This window comes from Brienomyrus brachyistius, unplaced genomic scaffold (genome assembly GCF_023856365.1).
Source record: "Brienomyrus brachyistius isolate T26 unplaced genomic scaffold, BBRACH_0.4 scaffold44, whole genome shotgun sequence".
Classification (NCBI taxonomy): domain Eukaryota; kingdom Metazoa; phylum Chordata; class Actinopteri; order Osteoglossiformes; family Mormyridae; genus Brienomyrus; species Brienomyrus brachyistius.
Window position 1 is genome coordinate 2,756,920 of NW_026042319.1, and position 21,127 is coordinate 2,778,046.

The following is a 21,127-nucleotide window of genomic DNA, read 5'->3' on the forward strand; positions in this document are numbered from 1 at the left end:
GCCTCTGTCGGTGCTGCACAAAACTTTCAACTGCAATGTCCCAATTCTGGGTCAGCTCCCTGCTGTTGCCATGGCAGCAAAAGCTAAATGATAAACGAGCTTGTGTGTTTTTTTGCTGCGGTATGTAGATTCAAAGTGCAACCGCTTCAGCTCACATCCACCTGCATAAACAAGGTTAAGGTGAATGAAGGTTCTTCAGGATTTAACTGGAAAGTTTCCCCCTTGTCTGATTCAAAGGAGAGTAACTTCACGGCCCTTTAGGAATAAAGGAGGGGGTATTTGGGTGTTATTTCAGGTCTAATTACCAACATAATTGATAGAACATTCACTTATTTATAAGACAAATTGAAATCCACTGATTTTTCTGCATAATACATTACGAAGAATAGCCAACCTGTTAACCAAAACAATCTTGCTGTAGAGGCTGAAGGACAGACAGCTGCTTCTGCCAGAGCACGTGTCCTCAGACCGACTGGGCTTGGACATTTTGTTTGACCTTGAATCCCAGCCACGGAGAGCAGGAGCAACATCCTCACCATAACACAGCTCAGTTGAGTCATTGCTTAGATGTGTGCTCATCCTGTAACAAGGCACGTGAAACAGCCATCAAATGATGATTAGAGCAGAAGACCATGCTCCCCTTCTACCATCAGGCAGCATATCCAATCAGATTTGTGCGACAGGCATTGATTGGCAGAAATTGCACTGTGTGCTTGATCATAGCGTTAATGTAAACATATACTTGATATAGGGTCACGACTGAGCTGGCATGGTATCATTTGGGTTGCGGTGCAAAAAAGGTTGAGAACCACTGGACTACAGTCTTTAAAGCTACTGAAAGACTGAGGTAAAAAATAGGTTTTTCAAATTGTCTTAAAATGTCGATTGTAGGGGATAATTTTAGGGAAGAAGCCAGACTTGGAGCAGCTACTGAAAAGGCCCCGTCACCATTGAACTACAAACAAGGATGAGGAACATCTAAAATCATCTAGTGAGAGGATCATAGGGCAGCAGAATGGAGACTGATAAGGTCAGAGATATTGCAGGGAGTCACGCCATGAAGAGCTTAAAAAGGAAAAAAACTTTATATTCAATTCTGTGTTTTACTGGCAGCCAGTGCAAGGATGCAAGCAAGGAGTAATCCTCTAAAGGGGAGTAATGCTCCGTGCGGGAGTAATCAGGAGTAATGCTCCGTACAGGAGTAATGATCATACGGGAGTAATGCTCCGTACGGGAGTAATGATCATACGGGAGTAATGCTCCGTATGGGAGTAATCGGGAGTAATGCTCCGTACAGGAGTAATGGTCTTACGGGAGTAATGCTCCGTATGGGAGTAATGATCATACGGGAGTAATGCTCCGTACGGGAGTAATCGGGAGTAATGCTCCGTACGGGAGTAATGATCATACGGGAGTAATGCTCACTCTTTTCTTGGTATCTGTTATGGACCATCTGCAGACGTGACGCGCAGATGACATATTCCGAAGCAGAGTTACAGCAGTCAATGCGAAATGAGTTAAAAGCGTGAATGACTGCTCCCAAATCCTTAAGAGAGAAAATATGTTTGAGCATCGCTATATTATTGAGTTGTAAGAAGCTACCACGAACTACTGAGTTTATTTGTTTATCTAACTTAAGAGTAGAATCGAAGATACCGTAATACCAAGTCACTTGCTAGAACTCTGACAGCACCGGGAGACCCAAGGGTAATATCAGTTTTGTCTTGGTTTCACTTAAGAAAACTGTTAGCTATCCAGCACTGCACATCCCTTAGACAGTCAGAAATGAGCTGAAATGTACCATTTTCACCTGGATTGAATGGAAGGCATAGAAGTGTGTCATCTAGTCTGCATGACAGTTATACGATATATTATACTTCTGAAAGATGGACCCAAGGGGGAGTATGTACAGAAATTCAGAAATTTTGAAAATAAAACCACTGCATTAAAGCACCCTTGCGCGGCCGCATCAGGGCGTCTTTTTGAGAAAAGTATAGCGATAAAAAGGTAAAAACGTGTTTATTGTCACCTTCTTTGTTCTATGCCTTCGGCACAAACTTTTCGGCGGCACAGTATCCACGTGAACGGGGGGATCTGCTTAATGCTTATTACTTATTTGTAATTAATAGTAACACATCCAGTTTGCTGTAGCTTTAGGGGGCTGCTGGTCCAGACCGTACATGCGCACTCGCACCCCCTGAAAATTTGGAATGCGCAGCGCGTCCGCGGCTTGTGTTTTTTCTCCAGTTAAATTTAATAATTAAGATGTATTACCTTGATGTATTTCTTTGACGAAATGGCTGCTGGATGAAGCCACATCGGTTTTTGGTTTTGTTATAAAACATACGATATGTGACGACAAAATATGCCATAGGCCTATATTTACTATTCTGACTTATTGTAACAGATATTTATGATTTCTTGAAAGTCAAGACTTGTACATTTTAGCAATGATGCTTTTGTTTTTAAGGTGTGTCAGGTATAATGCTTATCAGAAGCCACTGTACAGTAATTAGTTTGCATGACAAGAAGCCCAAGGACAGGTATTTCTATTAAATAGACAATTGCGTTTTACTTATATTAGGATTTACATTAATCTTCAGTCATCCACACAGTTCATTCCGACAGCCTTTCATTATGATACGTATTGAGCGTATTGAGCGTACGGGCTTCCTGTGATCCTGGCGACGGCTGAAGGGTGCCCCCCCCCCAGCTCGGTACTGGTTAAAGTTGTAACTGGTCAAAGTGCCCATTGTTGATATCAAATATAATTTTAACTGTCTGAAAATACCAGGAATTCAGTAGTAACTAGTTATAATTCAGTTTCAATTATAACTAGTTGCAATTGAATTCCTGGTATGAGAAACTGGTATTGTAACTGGTTCAGTTTCCAACTCCCATCGATAACGGCGAATAAGTATAAACATCTTGAATACTTAACAGTCGACAGCTTCTAATGCCACTGCCTGGAGTGGCCACCGTCCCACATTCAGTGGAATATTAAGAGGATTCCAAAGGGCCCTGAATGACAGGGGGCCTAAAAATTAGGTACATACATTAAATGGTCTGGGTTGGGTGGCCAACATCTCTAGTGATGCCCCTTGTTGTGCTGAAAAATAAAATGCTATGTCACATTTTGTACCAATATACCAACATGGAATGCGATTTGCCCTGTGTTTTGCTATATAACCCCCCATGTATTTCTTTGGTTCAAAAGTGGAAACCTTAACTCTTGCTGCCTGTGGCTGGTCAGATGGGTTTGCAGTGGTCCCAATTTTAGTTGGCACAGGTACAGATAGTGCTGGAGTTTACAGCACACAGATCAGCGTGTTGTACTTTAAATTGCCAAAGCACTATCACACCACCACAATCTTTGTTTTTTTACTTTATCCACAATATCTCCTATTTTGAAGGATGTTGCAGCTGCTGAGCTGAGTGCTAATCTCTTACATGACTCACATGTACTATAGCAGCATGCGGCCTGCTCCGCTATCGCAACCAAACTTTGCTGTGCATTTGTTGTCCATGCGGTGTCCATTCCTAAAAGGTCACCATATGACGGGTTGGGTGCTTTCAAATAATGTTCCATAGGGTGCTTATCGAAGTGTCTCATTTTCTTATCATTTAAATTTCATATGACAATAATCTGATATATATCGTTTATATTGTCCTACCCTATAGTGAAACCAATAACGCCAATTAGGTGAAGTCATTGTATGGAGGTATTCCCACTGTAATCAGATTAGATCATGCACTTTGATTGTGTTACTGCTTATATTGTTAGTCATGTAATTGGGAATCTGTATCTGATTTTCTAAAAATTTTTTCCCTGGTGCCATTTATTCGGAAGTGATGCACTGATCATATGCTCTAGTACTGACAGACAAATCTCTCTGGCCTCATGTTATCCAATGAAGAACTTTCATTAACTTTCCAAAACTCACGGACATTTTCTCAAACGTATTCTGTAGACTGACTTTTAGAAATTTACTCTTTATTTGGGTGTGCGTTAATCAGCTTCATATATGATGTAATGCTGTCAATCCTTGTCACTTTCTAAGAATGAATTTTTAAAAGATGTGGAAAAATGTCTGGATTAATAGATTTGTACTTGGATTCTTAACAAGCACAACCTGCATTGGAAAATCCAAACTGTTCTTGTTTTCATATCCAGTGACTAAGCAGAAAAGCAACTTGTATGTAGTATGTATGGAGATTGGGGCACCTCCATCTTTGAAGATAATAGCAGCTCTGACAGGCGTGAAAATTCGATAAACTGTGTGCTACAGGGCCTCTCGCTGACCCTCGCAGGGTGTCTGGCAGCTCTGTGGTGTTTATTGGCCTGGCTCACTGCCATGCCTGGTGATTTGCCGTTGGTCTCTCCAGTTCAGATGGCAGCTCATCAGGTAACTGTTCTAACCTTGTAACCCCTGGCTTGATGAATGTTGCTCTTCTACGGCCTTTGGTAGAGCTGTGTTTAAATCAAGGTGTGACTTGTGTTAATATTGTGCAAAATCTGAAAATATATTTTAATTCCGTTGGGATCAACAGCATAATTGGACCAGACTAGGTGGGACTGAGAAGCTGAGGTTAACAATAGCCCAACCTTTGGCCATATCACAGCTTCAATTGGACCGCTTCCCCCCACCCCCATCTCATTTGCATGCCTAAATGTCATGTACATAGAGCCACCTTACCGATTACTAAAAGGGGGGCACTGGAGTTTACGAGTGATATGACACAACACTTTTGACAGAGTGTAAACAAATTTTATTTCCATTGTAACACCAAACACTGCAGCATTGTTTCACTGAGATGACATACAACACCGTCCCACGGTAAGACATGTGTTCATGATAGAGCTACTATGGAGAACATCTGTAAGACACGGTGGATGAAAGTGGGCCAGCTAACAGGAGACATAACTAAAGAAGACCCTTCTGTGGTATAAAGGAAATACAAGCAAGGTTAAGCTGAGATCTAGGACCATATTAACTGCATATTCTAACCGCTGTTACATCTTGCGAACGAACAGTGCGGAACCTCAGTAATACACAGTGATTAGCATACAGGACACACCAGGCAATGAATTCAAATACTGCTTTGTGCTTTCAAGCCTTCCCGTCAACTTAGATGATGTTCTGGACTGAGCTGTGTAATTGCTTAGGGCAATATAAAGACAGAAAAAGAAAGAAAAAAAAACAAATCTTTGGTTTAAACAAATAGATTTCTTTTGTAAATCACACAATGCACAGTTCTATCCGAAATGCAACTTTGCTCCCGTAATACTAAGTGTTTCTTTGGTTGCAGACACTAAGAGGACGTTCTTGAGAACGACTTCGCTCTCCTACATTACTGATATAGGTGTTTATCTTTGCCGTTATCCTCTGTCTGTCTGCCTGTATAAGAAAGGGCTCAGTCCTGTAGTTCTTCTGTCCACAGTCAGAACAACCTTGAATCTATTTCCTTTATTTTTTGAAAGGGAAACAGTGTTTTTAGCTGTAACATACATACATACATATCATATGTGTGTATATATACAGACACATATACATAGAAAAGAACCTCACTGTTCTGAATTACATTAAAGTGTAATCGTGGCCTTTTATGAAGACATCTAACACAATGAGGAATACTGTAGAAGTATCTTAAGGCAGTAGGAGAATTTCTGTAAGAAAAGACCGATGATTGTAAACTAACAATCCCTTTCGATATCGAGTGTGTACAGTGCTTCGCCGGGTACATCAAGCACAGATTAACCAGGTTTAAAAATAAACAAAAAGGCATGTAGGACGAAAGGGGACGTGCTTCAACACTGAAATGCACATGGACACACTTAGCGCTACATCGTTTAGCACAACGAAGAAAGAGCTGGCAGAGGGGCACCGTAGGTGCCGCCACCGGGGGATGGGCCGGGTTTATGTCAGTCCGATCTCCTCCAGAACGCTGCGGGGGGTCTCTGCCTCCTGTACGGGGGACGGAAGGTAACAGTGGCCTGGGTGACAGAATCAAGGCGGTGGGGACTTGGACAATGAGTGTGTGAGAGATGCAGTGATGCATGAAGACACACATGCAGAGGGGGGAGGAGATCAATGTTTGCTGGGGGGGGGGGGGAAGGGGGGGACCTGATGTCATGGTAAGAAGCAGGGGATGCAGTGGATTTAGCTTGGGGCTTCTCGGTGTAGTTCATGGACGTGCAAAGGCAAGCATGTCAGGATATAAGCTTTTGGACTGAAGAGGCAGGATGGCTCATGGGAGTTTTACTTACACAAAAATGACAGGCTCCAAGAGATGACCAATCAGATTGTAGAGCAGGTGAGTCCAAACAAGTAGAGGAGGCAGGAGCAACCAAAGGTCTTGCTCCTGCCTCCTTTACTTGCTTGGACCCACCTCCTCCGCAACCTGATTAGATATTTCCCTGAACTCATTCTCTCTCATTTTTGCTTGAGTACAACTCCAACGAGCGGCAGGATAGCACAGTGGGATAGAGGTTTGAATCGGTTCCCTGCTCTGTGCAGAACTGCATGTTCTCCTTGGGTCACGTGCATTTCTGCTCTCGGTCCAAAGATTTTAAGAGAACTGGCAACACAGAATTGCTTGTGTGTGTCTATCCTTTAATTTAACCACACCCTGTGTGGGTGAAGCCCTGCTCTGTGCATTATCCTGCCTGGGACAGACTCCAGGTCCCCCCTCCACAACCCTTTCCAGTATCAATGATTGGAAGATGGGTGGATGGATGAATTAAAGAGACAGCACACCCTCCCCAAGGAATTTCAGATTAAATCATCCATTTACTGGGACGAATGCCGGTCAACCCATTAGACAGCACAGCACCCCAGCAAAATCAGCATGTAGAGTTACTGATGGAGACTAAGGAAAACTGGGCAGTGAGGGCTGTTGGGCGGGCAGCAGTGAAGCTGTCACTGGCACTAACTGGAGCTCTAACTCAAAATGCAACCTATGTGGATCATGCCAGGCATAAGCATGATCACCGCCTGTCAGAACAAGTGCCTTAGCTGTCCTCCTTTCACTTGGGGGGGTGGGGGGGGGGTACAGGTGCCTCATTTGCTGTCTCTTTAAGAGCTGGATGGGACAGACAACCAGTAACACTTACTTTGGCGTCCTAACAAAGGTTTGGCATAAAACAGAGAGAAGAAGAGTCAGAGAGGAGCCCAGCATTTGGTCACTGCGCAAGGGTCTTGGCTCCCAATTACTCCACATTCCATTTTGCTTCAAAGCACTTGATAAGCTTTCTAAGGCAGAGTTCAGTCTGGTATCCATCCATAATTAATGTGCTGCTGCCCCCTCTGCACAGACTCCTGTTATACAGCAGACAGAGAACTGGCACGTTTCCCTGAAGCACTCACAGGAGGCTCTGACTGCGACAGGAATGCTGCCTCAAAGAGAACTCTGACCCTGCTGCCCGGGGGGGAATTTCATTTCTTCATTTATTAAAGCCTAGCATTTAAATCCAGTCTGTTAATAGTCCGCAGCTGCAAAATCCCAGAGCTAATCTTACCAACTCAATCTCTGCCTTCATAATTCCAGGATTTAAGTATTCTAGAATTATTACGTTAACAGCCAGTCTTCCACTATGGATAATTAAAATAGAATTAGATTTAATTAATTGGTTCCTCATACCACGCCATCCAGGAGTGGAATCCCAAAATAAGCATGGAACTGAAAGTTTCCTGTATAAACAGCTGTTGGCATCACAGTCGCCATCAGCGCATCCCTTTTAGAAGGTGAAAAGTGGACACTGATATGGTTCATATTCATCAGAACAGAGGCATGGGACTGTAGCTATGAGGGATATAAACACAATTGGACAGTAGAACACATCAACGACTGCTTAACAGGACACACCAAGACCCAGGGCATTTATATTTTTTTGCTGAAAAATTTGCAGTCGCACAATGACAGCTCATCACGGCACTATTAGAATGAAGGAATAATTCACTTCCCCTCGGAATGCAGAGTCAGAGACAAAGACCACAAAACATCCCCTTTTTTCTTTCATTATATTTAATTACATAAATCAATGTAACACTATAACTGTGGTTATATGTAAAATACTGCATAGGAGCGTGAAAGCTGGGATAAGACATTTAGCGACTCTTCTCCTGGCTCCCGCCCTGCCATACTGTACGTTTGCGTCTCAGACCTCGGCGTTTGTCTGAATGCTCATCACTGATTCCATTATTACTTTAGGTGACATTTTCCGCCACCTCACATTACTTCCGCTCCACCGCAGCCGCGAGGCAGGATGGAGACACAAATGACAATTCAATCGCGCCTTCTGAAAGGTGGGTGCTGGGCTGCAGTACCGCAGGTTAAATGCGAGCCCCAAAAGGGGCCGTATTCATACACGCTGGGCCTGAAGCTGGCTGGGCGCAGTTCCAGCTCAATGGCCTCATTGTCTGCCGTCACGGCAACCGGGGGTCAGACGCCACATTTCCACGTTAGTGTGACTGTGAGGAAAGTGTAGATGAGTCACGACAGACCGTATCTGCCGATTTATTAGCAACGATACACTGGCTTTAAAGTACCTTAAGGTTGATTTACCTGCAGGCAGATGGTCCAGCAGCAAGCAGCTTTCTAAGATCTCTTCCTCTCCGAAGAAGGAGCATTTATACTTGTTTTGTACAAGAAGCGATTAATCTTACCTTCCAGACCCAGTCTTTAGAGACCGCTAAACTAAAATTACTGTATGCAAGTCATTAAAATGCTGGAAAATGCTGAATCATGGGGAAAAGGGCATACATTTCTAATCACATTTCACAACGTCGATTTAAATTCTTTAAACATCTATACTGGGTACCGGTGAGACACTGGGGCAGTTTATTTTTCTGTAAATATTCTCCAGACGAAGGAAACCCATCACTGTAGAACTCACAACAGGGCAATTTCCTATTCCCAAATGATGATTTCAGGAAAACCACACCAGGGGTTTGGAAACAGAAGGATGTCTTTTGGTAACGGTATCATCATGCATAAAAAGCCACCAGACCATCCGGAGAAACAGATACAAACTGGTGTCAGTCTTAGCAACCAGCCTCACAACCAAAGCCGTAGCTCAGTGTCAGTTCAGCGTGCGGTTCAGTGCTCATGAGGCCAGGGATCGTCCCCAGCAGCCTGGAGCCAGCCCATAATGTCTCAGAAGTGAGCAAGTATGCTGCTCTGGGACAAAGACAAAAAAATAAATATGATAATAAGATGGCGGGCACCCCACTTGAAAAACGGGGGGTGGGTCACAGGAGAGTGTCTGATGGAGGTGTGGTGATGGGTGGAACGTGTGAGATGAGGTGGACAGCAGGATGGATGGAGTGACGGAACCACGGGGTACACCCGGAACCCAGAACAGCAGGCGGAGGAGGAGCAGCCGGACACCGGGGGTGGGGGGGCTCAGCATGCAGGACGGGTGGTGGGAGCGACGTCGGCCGTTTAGTACACAGGCACGTTAAAGTACTCGTGACGGGGCTATGAGAGAGAGAGAGAGATGCAGAGGAAAGTCTCAGCAAGGCGGCATGTTCAGGCAGAACAGACATGCGGGAGGAAGGAGCGGGTGGAGCACACAGAGCACCGGGCCGGGCCAGAACACATCCACGTCTGGCAGCAGTCCTGGGTTCGAGCACCTGGTCCATTTTGGGGGGGGGGCTTTCTACAGTTCTTCAGACTAAATACAGCCAAGACCAACACCTGCTTAATCAGCTCACTTTGCCGTTCATCAAATTCTTTTAACTTGTTGTACTTTGTAACCAATCATAACTAAATCACATGATTAATTTCATATAATACAAGTTGATTACTTCCTCTACACACTACATCTTACATATGCGAAAGTGCCAAGTGCTAAGTGTTACATTTTTCATAGCCAATAGCAGGCAAGTTGCATTTCCTGGATGTGCCCCTAGGGGGGCGCTTACGCAGCAGCCAGTTAATATGCTCACCCTAGTAAAGAGACCAAAAGACCTTCATGACTGTGCTACAGGGACAAAGTACATCAGGTTTTCCATTACACTTACCTGTGACAACCCAGGACTATTTCACAACTGCTAAGGATGAAAATCTGTGCATTCAGAACGTACAAATTTTCATATGACATCACATGCAGAATCCCAAAAATCGCATAAAGGGCAATTAGCAAGCAATTGCATTCTGTCAATATCATTTCAGTTCTAGCAGTAGGCAGCAGACCTACACCTGGATCTACGCGACACACGACTAGGCAGTGGATCTAACAGACTATCTACGGATGGACTTTACTGCAGTACCTCTAGTTCTGGAACAGACCCAGTGACTCAGACGCCCTGTTTGGGAAAAGTGGACCTGCAGGTAAAGAGTCGAGGCGTGTGAGGGGGACAAAAGGGAAACTGTGTGAATTCTTGCCTGCTCTGCACTAACGGCGAACGGTGGCACCTCCTGTCCAAAACTTAGTATGGTGCACGTGTGCACAAGTAACAGTGTGGGGAGCCCCGCACCGTCTGCTCACTAATCCAGCTTAGCCCAACGGAGCATTTCCACCCGACGGAACACGCCTGCGATATCAAGGGAGCAAAGGATGGACTCGCTGAGTACAGACGGGGGGGGGGGGGGGAGCAGCGTGCAGGCAGACGGACGCTTTCCTGACGCGGGGGGACGACCAGCAGTGTCACTCACACCCAGGGCCTTCACATGAGAGAACCTCATTTCCTTACTCTTTCAGAATGTCCCACTGCCGAGACACTTTTCCATTACAGGCTGTTTAAAGCGGTTTAATCTTAATACTCCAAAGAATGTCTCCATCTAAGCAGCTTCCGTGTCATTATTCTCCTTCAGACTGAGAAACTCATTCCTAGGCCTGTTTTTTCACCCCCAGCCAAATGCTCAAATGCCCCCCAGCTTTTATATTTTTTACGAACAGGCATACTATTTGCAGACATCTATGCATTATTAGTAATTATGAAATTTAGTCTGAATGCACTTGAAACTCAGAAGTTATTTTTTTTTGCCAGTTAAAAATACAAAACTTAAAAATAAAAACTCCACTAGGATTTCATCAAATGATGAAGTTTAGACTTTTTATTAACAGTTCTAACTCCCGGCAAGTTAATCAGGTGTAAATGGCGAGCGTGCGGGGATCTATCCGCCTTTAGCATGAAAACCTGGCGCCTCCTGCAGGCCAGGCCGGGCACAGCAGAGACAGCAGGGTACTTCCATATTCAAATCCACCATCTGCAGCATCATCTGCCCTCTCTGGACAAATAGAACAGGAGGATTTTTCAATTACAGGGACTAATTTTCTAAACATGGCTCGGGATTCTGCTTTACTGCGTCCGCATAAGCAAAATCTCCCTTCGAGAAAATAGACACGACAGGGCCAACAACTGAATATTAATTTCCTTTGATAGCAAAAGGTGTCATATCTGGAGGATTCTGGAGGGCTGGAGAAAAGACTCCATTGGCCTCCAAGGTTAGACACCTTCTCTGGCATTAATAATAGAAGAGATGAATCAACACTAAAAACTGTCGACAGCCTGAGGAACTAACTGGCCAGGATAAAGGTTTGCCTGAAATCGTTAAAACGCTCAGAAAGACACACAAGGGGGTGGAGCATCAGGGGCCGTTAGAGATACAGTCCCATCGAGGGCGTCCTTTAACCCCGGAGCACGGCCAACGGGAGCCGCTGCGGGCTGCCACTGCAACCCGAAAGAACCACACACAGAGGAAGAGGAAACATGACCACACTTCAGTCAAAGAGCCTGTTTACAGTGTAAAAACAGAAACCTAGATTACGACACCTGAGATCAGATGACAACAGCAGTACCGTCTTACTGGCTTGTGCACAAGCGTTTCCTTTACCCTTTAAAATTTAACGTCTGGAGAAGCTGGAAATGCACAGAGAGATATATTTAAGGATAAGTACATATAAATGGGAAGCTGTTTTTAAGGGATGTAAACAGGCCCTTTGGGTAAAGCGGGATCCACCTTAGTCCTTTTTCCGGGGTTGACCGACACCATGCAACTCGGGCTCAGATCTGGATGCTGCAATGAAGCCTTGCGCCCCCCCGTAAACCAAACCGCAACGACATCACCAAGCAGAGTGGATGGTGTGGCGGATTGGCGCATGCAAACCAGCACTCCGCAGGAGAGCCATGCTGTCGTGCCGGCTGAGTCCAGCGTTTACCAGCTCTCGGCCTTCGCCCTGTTACAAGATCTCCTCTGTGGCCAAACCTCCCCAGTCTTCAGTCTGGCTCTACAACAGAAAACCACGCGGCATGAGATCAGAGGCTCTGACTCATGGTCTTCGCCTGGGATGGATGCTTGGTGCAGGCCGAGGTAAAACTACAAAATAAGAGAGGGTGTCTAAAATAACCTGGATTTATTTATTCAGAACAACAGCCTATAGACCACGTTCCTTTGAGGATTAACGACAGATGTGTGTACTACACAGCGCACTCCCTCTTTAGGGAGGAGAGAAATCACACCCTTCTGAACATCAGAAGCAATACGGGATGGCAAAGCAACTAGCACTAGTTTCATCTTCTCTGATACCTCAGTCAAAGGCACACTCAGCAGGCTGAAGATGATGAGCTCTCTTCTTCCACAGCACCTCACCTTACACAACCACGCCCTCAGACGTGGGATCTATTCCCAACTGACTGTTTATCATGTGACGGTTTAAAAACCAAAGAATGAGGAATTTGCACTGTCTACAGTGATCTGCAGCCATGAAGGTCCCACACGCATGAACACACAGGAAGCGCCGGCTGGGCACCGTCCAAGAGCATATGGCGCGAGTCCCAGTCCTCCCGCTCTCCGCGAGAAGGTGTTGGGCGCATCTCTTTGTGTGACCTCTCTGTCATGGTTACAGACCTGCCCGCTTGCTAATAGGCTGATAATCTGAAGCGGCAACACGCAGGAAACCCCCCACCCACCTTGACAATATCAGGCAGCATGACGATAACTCAGGAGAAAAGGACAGAAAGTACATGAAGCTATCGCAGCAAATCGTACCAACCCGACCCAACTACCACTGCCTGGCTGGATACGATTAACCAATAACCCTATACTAAACACCTGCAGAGTTGTAATTTATGGCAACTTTGAAGCTTAAACCACACATACGTTTAGTTTGCATTTGAAACATCTGTGGATGTCGCTCAACGATAATAAATGGCTTAAAGTATGAATCTGGTCTGTACCGTTTTAAAGCCGTATTAGACAACAACCATTTCGGATTTGCAGGATACAAATGGTGGAAAATCAAAACGGGAGCTTCAAGGCTGGGACACAGACTTCTTTTCATCTCGGAAGATAGTTTTCATGTCCTGGCACCACTTAGCACTTACAGGTGACTCACTACACAGCGGTGCATCTCCCACAGGCCCTGTAAGAGCACCACCACCTGAAAAGAAGCTATGACAATGGGCTACGGGGAAATTTCTTCTATAGCAGTAACATCACGATCACTGGTCTGTGAAGGTTACTACTGTGGGATTAGAATTCACTGATCAGGACTATAGCTAACAGATAAAAGTGGAGCGGCCCAACCCTGGTCCTGATAAAACCCGATCCAGGCTGTTACCCTCGTGACCCATTTCCGGAGGGGGTGGAGCCTAATTTTAACCCAGTCTGGAATGGCCAATAAATTCCATCGTAAGGGTCACTCTTAACGTTTGATGCGCAGACCCATGAGTTGTCAACATTAGCGCACAGTTCCTTCAGTGTGCGCGTTGCCGGCCAGCAGTGTCTGGCTGCTGGATACCGTGCAGTTGTTGCTGATCTACTCACACATTCAGAGGGAAGCGCTATTTACTTACACACTCAGTCTGGAAGCACCTTGGCTCCCTTATTAATTTGCGATACGGTAGTTAGTCACTTGTCCAAATGCACCTGGAGAGGGTCTGAGGCACCATGGAGGGCCACATGGGTCAAGCCTGGTCAAGACAGGGTGTGACCATCCGTTGACGGAGTGATTATGCTGCATTAATTGTCATTAGCGTGAATGGACAGTACCTGGCAACAGACGGATCTGAAAGTCTCTATTCTGAAAATCAGAAGTGAGATGTAGAACCAGGGAAACAAATCAGAGGAGGACAAAGATGAGAGAGGGAGAACAACAAGTAAAAAGGTGTTTTGATTGGGAACAACAGACCCTGTCAGGAACTGGAAGCAGAAAGAGAGAGGAGTATTATGTGATGCCAAATATTAATAGGATAACGAAACCAGCATATGAACAAGTGACAGCTGGCCGTGCAGAAGCCACGCCCCTCTGCGGCTCAAGAACACTCTGCTGCGAGCATCTCGGAGGAAGCCATTGTGTCTAAGGCCGTAACCTTCAGCGTCTCGCTCTGGCAGAAACCCCTCCCCCATCGAACGATGCTTAGGAAAGCTCCATTAGGCAGACTGGTTTCTGCTCTGTGGAAGTTTGACCCATTGCCTTGGCATTACAGAATTTAACATGGCAGAAAGAGTTGCCTCCATTTGCCAAACGATTCAACAGCTATGCGATGAGGCAATCTATGGCATCAGAAACTACTCATGGACACGTGAGTAGTGTCACGCGGACAGCCGAGGGGTGTGGCGTTCCCTGTGTTTACTCTGGGTCATTAAGTAGAACAATTTCTGGATCACTGCTTAAAGCCAGAGGGAATGTGAGAGGCTGCGATCAGAGCTGGACAAGAGAATAAGGTGGGTGAAGAAATCTGGGAGGTGGGGGCAAGGAATCATCGACTGCTGGAGTGCTGGCAGATTAGCACCTAGATGGCGAGTCCCCCTGGGGGTTCCCTCACACCTCCCCCAAACCGTACCTCCTGCAGCAGGTCGGCCTGCTCGATGGCCTTCAGCACGTTCTTCTTGGAGGTCTCCTGTGCCTCGCCACCCAGCAGGAACTCATCCAGGATGAAGTAGGCCTTCTCAAAGTTGAAGATGATGTCCAATTCGCAGACCTGTTGGAGAAAGGAGCACGTTGGGAGGGCCATGTTTAGTGAGAAACCGGACCACACTGCCCATGTGCTGGGATATTTATCCATACAGAAATTAGATCACATCGATTTTGAAGCTGAATAGTGTGGGACGGTGGCTACAGCAACCCGATTCCACTGCATGGCAAGACTGCTCAATATAATGATGCCATGCTGGGGGTGGTTTGGCGACGAGTATAAACACCAACTAATCAGCGGTGCATAGGACTGTAAAAGATATGAAGGACTCACGCTGCCAAAGTACTTATCCAACAGCTCCACGTATCGGTGGATGATCTCCAAGGTGATGAGTTCGTTGTCTTGGTCCTCTATGGCACAGCAGAAATACAAACTAGCGTATCTATATAAAAAAGGGGATGAGAACTTGGTGTGAGTATAAAGAGAGACCAGACAGAATGACTGTTTATGTCTCTTAGAAGCGGGATACATGACTTATTTACTTATTAACAATTGTGACTGGCTGAAAGCCTACACACTCCCCTGTTGCGCCCCCCCCCCACACCAGACACTTCTGAAGCAGATGTTGGGAAATTGTTTGCTTTAGACCAAGGTTACAGCTGACAGCTCTGGTCCTCAGTAGGTATGGTCCTGCAGGGACTGACAGCAGAAGGAAGGAGGTGCTGTCAATCACTACTTGCTTTTGTTCCGGTTGGAACCAGTGAAGCAATTAAAAAAAAATAAACAAAAGAAGAGGGTTAATGCAGGAACTGATTGACAGGATCCCCCCCACCCACCCATCGTGGGTTTGAGCCGCGAAGCCTCACAGAGGGAAGGAAAAGCGAGAGAATAAGGCAGACGGCCACACGTCTGCGATGTAAAGAAAAGGCAGAGGTCGCCGTGGGCCACTAGAAGCAGAGGACAGCTCCTGCTTTTCAGCAAGCATTTTCAAACACAAGACAAAGTACTTCAGCAAGGCACAGTTGTGCACAGGGTGGGGGAGCTAAAAGTGATATATACAGCACACACAAAAAGATGTGCTGAGGACTGTTTTCCCCCCGAAATATAGAACTGCTGCTTTCAGCATATATTCATCTGAAGGCCCGTTGTACAATGCCTTGCCCTCAATGAATCAAATGTCGCCAAGCTCCCTCTCTCCCATATCACAGAAGGCATCCGCAGCCGTGGACTGCGTGGCTATTGTTGGTGTCCTTCAGTCGATGTCCTGGGGTGCAGGAATTCACTTCGAAAAGTTCACAGTATTGGAAGGGAGGGGTTTAAAAAAAAAAAAAAAAAAAACCTACCTGCACCAAAAATAACCCGTATGCTTTCAGCCAATTGGACAGCGTTTTCCCTATCATCTGCGTTGCATTATTTATACAACATTGATTTATTTAAGGCAAAAAAATAACAATTGCAGCAAATATTTCATGCTTTTAGTTATTTCACAATATATACCAAAGAATACGAAACATTCGAGGAGTCTAGCATCTACCTGAAAGACCAGTGAGGCTCCGATAAATCAGGGAAAACAGCGACAAATCGGCTGCATATTTCTGCTGCTTTTGCAGGATCCATCTTGCCAGCTAAGAACACAAGACCTTCCTGACTGGCCTGCAAACGATCCTCTTTGATATCACCTAATGAGAACAGAAAGCAATCCCTCTATCCTGTCAAAGGTACCCTGACAGATGCCAGAATGTAATATGTGGGAAGGGGGACGAACAGCAAAATTTGATCAAAGGCACTTTCAGAAAACCTCTCAGTTCCTGCCCAGCATGGGCTCCTAGGTGATGTTCCCCATGTCCAAGCAATCTGTTGTCTAAACAAGTTTGCCTAAGTGAACACTTGCATTTTGCAAAATATCTACAATATAGCACAGAAAGGCCATTTCAGTCGTACGACACCTGACCTACAAATAAGTCACCAACTGACAAACATGGTAGCACAGTAACTCCTATTAACAGGTGTCTTCAACATCAGTAAAAAAAAAACTAGTGAATTTAGCAAGACCGAAAACGGACTTCTGTGCCACTGTTAAAATTCCTTTAGTTACACATAGGGCTGTGCAATACATCTATAAAAAATCGTGTTGGGATTATGAACATTCATATCCTCCTCAATTTTGTATTGTGGTATAGCCTAGACCAGGGGTCTCCAACTCCGGACCTGGAGGCCTACCATCCCGTAGGTTTTCTATCCTACCTGGCTTCTGATGAGCCACACCTGTTCCTGGCATTTACCTGAGAGCAGGTGTGGCTCATCAGAAGCCAGGAAGGATAGAAAACCTACTGGACGATAGCCCTCCAGGACCGGAGTTGGAGACCCCTGGCCTAGACACTTGTTTTTTCATAATTAACAGTTATAATGCACTATTTTTAAACAAATTCCATCAAAATACATGTCTGTTGTTGCCATAATTTATCGTTAAACCCATCCCACGCTCCACAACTCTTAAAAACAATTTTGTCATAATCAGAAAAACTCAAAACCAGTTGTCATATTATACTCTTTTCTGTATATGGATTTTAGAATATCGTGGTGAATATTGTTAGAACGTCTGATAACGTTTCATTTGTAGGGCGTATCGCCCAGGCCTATTCAAACCCATTCCCTGGAATGAAGAGCGAGTCAGAGGAAAACCTAGTGACAAAACGTACTGTCAGCATTTTCTAGTGTTGCACCGTACGACAAAAAGTTAATTTTTCTATGAGTATTTATACTCAATTTGTCCCCTTTTTCATGTCTGGCACCTGTTTAAGGGCAGTTCTAATGGAATTTTAAGCAGAAATGGGAGCTTTGAAATAAAGATATCATTACTTGAATTATAACAGGATAATTATCAATGTTGTTTGATATGAAAAAAAAATTGTCGTGATATTTTGCCAAATCAGCCAGCCCTAATTATACAACATGTTACATCCATGTAAGGCAGACATCACCCTCATACACATCTTCATTTATTTAAAAGAACAGAATTCATTTGTTTGGATTCATTATACACTAATCTAAATATACACATTGAGTGAACGCTATTTTAGGCCAAAACACCTAATTTGTTCATACGTCAAGAATAAAATGCTTATAGTAACAGTAAGGATTTTGGGTCATAGGGAGGGTGCTTGCCAAACTTGTTAAATACCTACATATAGTGTCTCACTCAGGAATGCGTTTATCCTCCGAAAACACATGCGCAAAAATTATCAGGTTAACAGTAGGGAAACTGGGACATAAAACAGTGTGGATCTTCATGATCATACTTCACGGGAAAAACCTTAAAAACAGGTCCGGTCAGCCCCAAGCCCGTCTCTCGCTTCTGTTCCTCAAATCCGTGCTTTTCCCTCCCCCGAGCTCTTACACCGATAAAGCGATCAACCAAGGTGACCCGCCGCCCGCCGAGAGCCAGGCCTTTCCTTGTAACACCTGCGCCACCGACGGCACCTGCCGAGCCTGGCTCACTTCCTTTCATAACCCGAAAAGCGGAGGCTGGGGGGGATAATTATCAGGTACCCGGCTTTTGCTATGGAAACACCCCCCCCCCCCCCTCCGAAAAATACTACAAGCAAAGTCCAGCTCATTTACACTGCTGCCAGCTCAGAAAGAGCATACTGTCACTACTGCAAATAACAAGCGCATAATGAAACTGCCTTGGTGCATTGTGGGTCAGTGCCATTCCGCCTGCACACTATATAACCACACCCAAGCCAGACTTGGCAGGAAAGGGTCCTCCAATGCAACAGCTCAGACACAGCAAACAAACAGTGCTGTATTTAAAGCCTATAAAGCTGAACTAGGATTTAGGTCCACAAAGACCACATTCTTTTATACTTTAACCGTGTGGCCGAGGCATAACGGGGATTATGTGCCGACACGCATTTGTGAAGGCATCCAGATGGACAGCCTGGTAGTTTTCCTGATTTCCTTCTAGGCTAGAATTCAAAGGCTGTACTGTGCATAAGACTCCTCAGCAGTTAAGCGTGAGTTACATTTTCAGATGCAGCATTCTGGCACGGAGGCTCCAACGTGCTTTTCTTAAAGCGTTACTCTTTTTTTTAATGCACACAGTGCGCGAAAGCTTGAGTGGTGTGCGGCCACTGGCCAACCTTTTGTAGACAATCTTGAGGTCCCGCCACTCCAGGAAGCTGCACATCTTGGGTTTGCGTGCCAGCACGGTCTGCACCAGCTCCCGGGTGATCTTCTTCTTCTCTTTGTCTGACAGCGGCACGTACCACTTCTGCAGTCTCAACTTGCCCTGTCGGCTGAACAGCAGCATGAACTGCATCTGTGGGAGGTGGCAGGGATGGGGAGGGAGGGGGGGCAGAGTGAACAGGGTCACCGGCCATGCCAAGCCAAACTGCACTTAAGAGGATTACTCATCGCCATCGCAGGTTTCCGCAAGTCACGTGCGGGACGTGATGCTTGCAGCCCCTACCGCTACCCAACACCAATTTATCACCATGAACAATCTGCTGTCACTTTGGAGAAGTTGCCGCTGTGCATAAACCATTCCCAGCTGTGCATTCCCCTCACCTCGACCAATCAAACCTGCATGCATTCATTCCACTGAGTTTTTTTTAATCCAAAAGGGACTGATTCAGATTTAACCCATTTAGACAGCTAGATATTTCACTGGAGCAACTACAATTAAGTATCTTATTAGATGGTGCAACCCCCCCTCGCCCACCCCCCGGGACTTAATCCAAAGGACTTCAAGTCCACTGTGTCCCTTTGATCTTTAATGAGCCAACCCCCCATGCCTGCCCCAAAAGAGCTCATTTCAAAGCCATCAGTCACAATGTGACAAAGTAAATGATGGACTGTAGTGACAAGGGCAACAGTGAAGGCTGTGCCCCCCCCCACCCCATCAAACGGGTTCATGCCCACCACCTCTCTTTGTCCTTGACAGCAAAAATACACGAAAAATATCACCAGCACTCCATGCAATTCCATCGGCTTAGCATTTAGGAACCTGCAGGAACACTCGGATAACAGGGCTTCATGGAATGACTTCAAAGAGTCACACTTGACAGTTTATAGATTACCACAGTGAATTTCGCATTTTGGGCACGAAACGACGATGTGCAAATCGCACGACATTCTGCAAATGCCGTTAAAGAAATAAAAAATTATGATCATCCAAAAAAAAAAATAAAAAAATCACCAAGAGAACCTGCGAAAGTGTAAGAGGAAAATAAAGGGTGATTTCACGTGGCTGAGCGCTGTCTGTCTTTAAGCACGCCTTTATGCGAGGATGCTGCGGCGGCAGCCTTTTAAAGGGAGAATTGCAAAAAAAATAATTAAAAATAACATTGGGTTTTTGGGCCCATCAACATAATGTGAACCAACCGAGTCGCAGCAAACAGAGTGCATTTAAAGGAAAAAGGTAAAAGCCAAAAAAGGGTGTGTGGCGGGGTGGGTGCACTGCCGCCCCGGCGCGTCCCTCCCCCTTCGCTCCCACCAGGCCGCCCCGAGTTACTTTCACATCCGCAAAACACCCTCAAACCTATTTATTCAAACTACAATCCACTGTTATAATACTACAGGAGTTAAGCTGCGAATAAAGTACAAAGGCGGCAGCCCGGCGCCGGTCCGCGGCTCCGCAGCGCCCGCCCGCCCGCCTCTGTAACCGAGGTGATACCGTAGTTCTTACAAAGTGAAGCCACCGCTTCATTGCCCACCGCGGCCCGCAGCGCCGGAGGGGCTCGCTACGCCTGGACTTTCTGACAGGCAATAATGCCCTGCGGCTCACCTACATTTGCAAAAGCCATTCCCACGTCGCTAAAAACGGACACCGCATCAAAGCTTACCATGAATTATATTCAGGCCTCCGACGCACAAAAACTTGTAAATTGAGCCGCCGACATACAATAACTCCAGCTTGGTATTCACAGTGCACTCCTCCAGTCTCCTGTCCGTTGTTTTCTGGGCGCATCAGTTAGGTTAGTCAGAAAAACCTCTATAAGTTTATTGGATAATGGTCTAGTGTCCAGGTTTGTCATTGGCTAAAAAAATCCGTTATCCCCGCCCACAGCCACACAGTTTACAGAGCGTCGGGCTGTGTTAGGGTCCGCTCTTTGTCAATCATATTATTATAATCTGGCTTTGGTTTTTTTCGCATTGTTTTTAGAGAAACAACGCATTTCGGTCGAGTTGGAAACAGTAAACAAAACACAATGAACGTTGTGTCTTACAACAGTAATTCTGACGCCATTCTTTTTCAACAA

The 21,127-nt window shown here is 45.5% G+C and overlaps 1 protein-coding gene across 3 annotated transcripts; it reads right to left on the reverse strand.

Annotated features, from left to right (window-relative positions):
• Positions 1-4,747: 4,747 nt before the first annotated feature.
• LOC125722878 (AP-1 complex subunit sigma-2) lies at positions 4,748-20,843 on the reverse strand. Of its 3 annotated transcripts, none has more exons than XR_007386682.1 (6): positions 20,711-20,843; positions 19,007-19,185; positions 15,198-15,306; positions 14,793-14,930; positions 7,115-9,480; positions 4,748-5,966 (listed from the first exon to the last, which is right to left on the reverse strand). XR_007386682.1 is itself a non-coding variant. In XM_048999089.1 (6 exons), the coding sequence occupies exons 1-5, from the start codon at positions 20,711-20,713 to the stop codon at positions 12,188-12,190; spliced, it is 477 nt and encodes a 158-aa protein (XP_048855046.1). In that variant the 5' UTR covers positions 20,714-20,843; the 3' UTR covers positions 4,748-5,966; positions 12,167-12,187. The 3 variants fall into 3 exon arrangements, 2 of the variants coding, with proteins under 2 accessions (XP_048855046.1, XP_048855045.1); XM_048999089.1 differs by lacking the exon at positions 7,115-9,480 and adding an exon at positions 12,167-12,235; XM_048999088.1 differs by lacking the exon at positions 7,115-9,480.
• Positions 20,844-21,127: the final 284 nt, after the last annotated feature.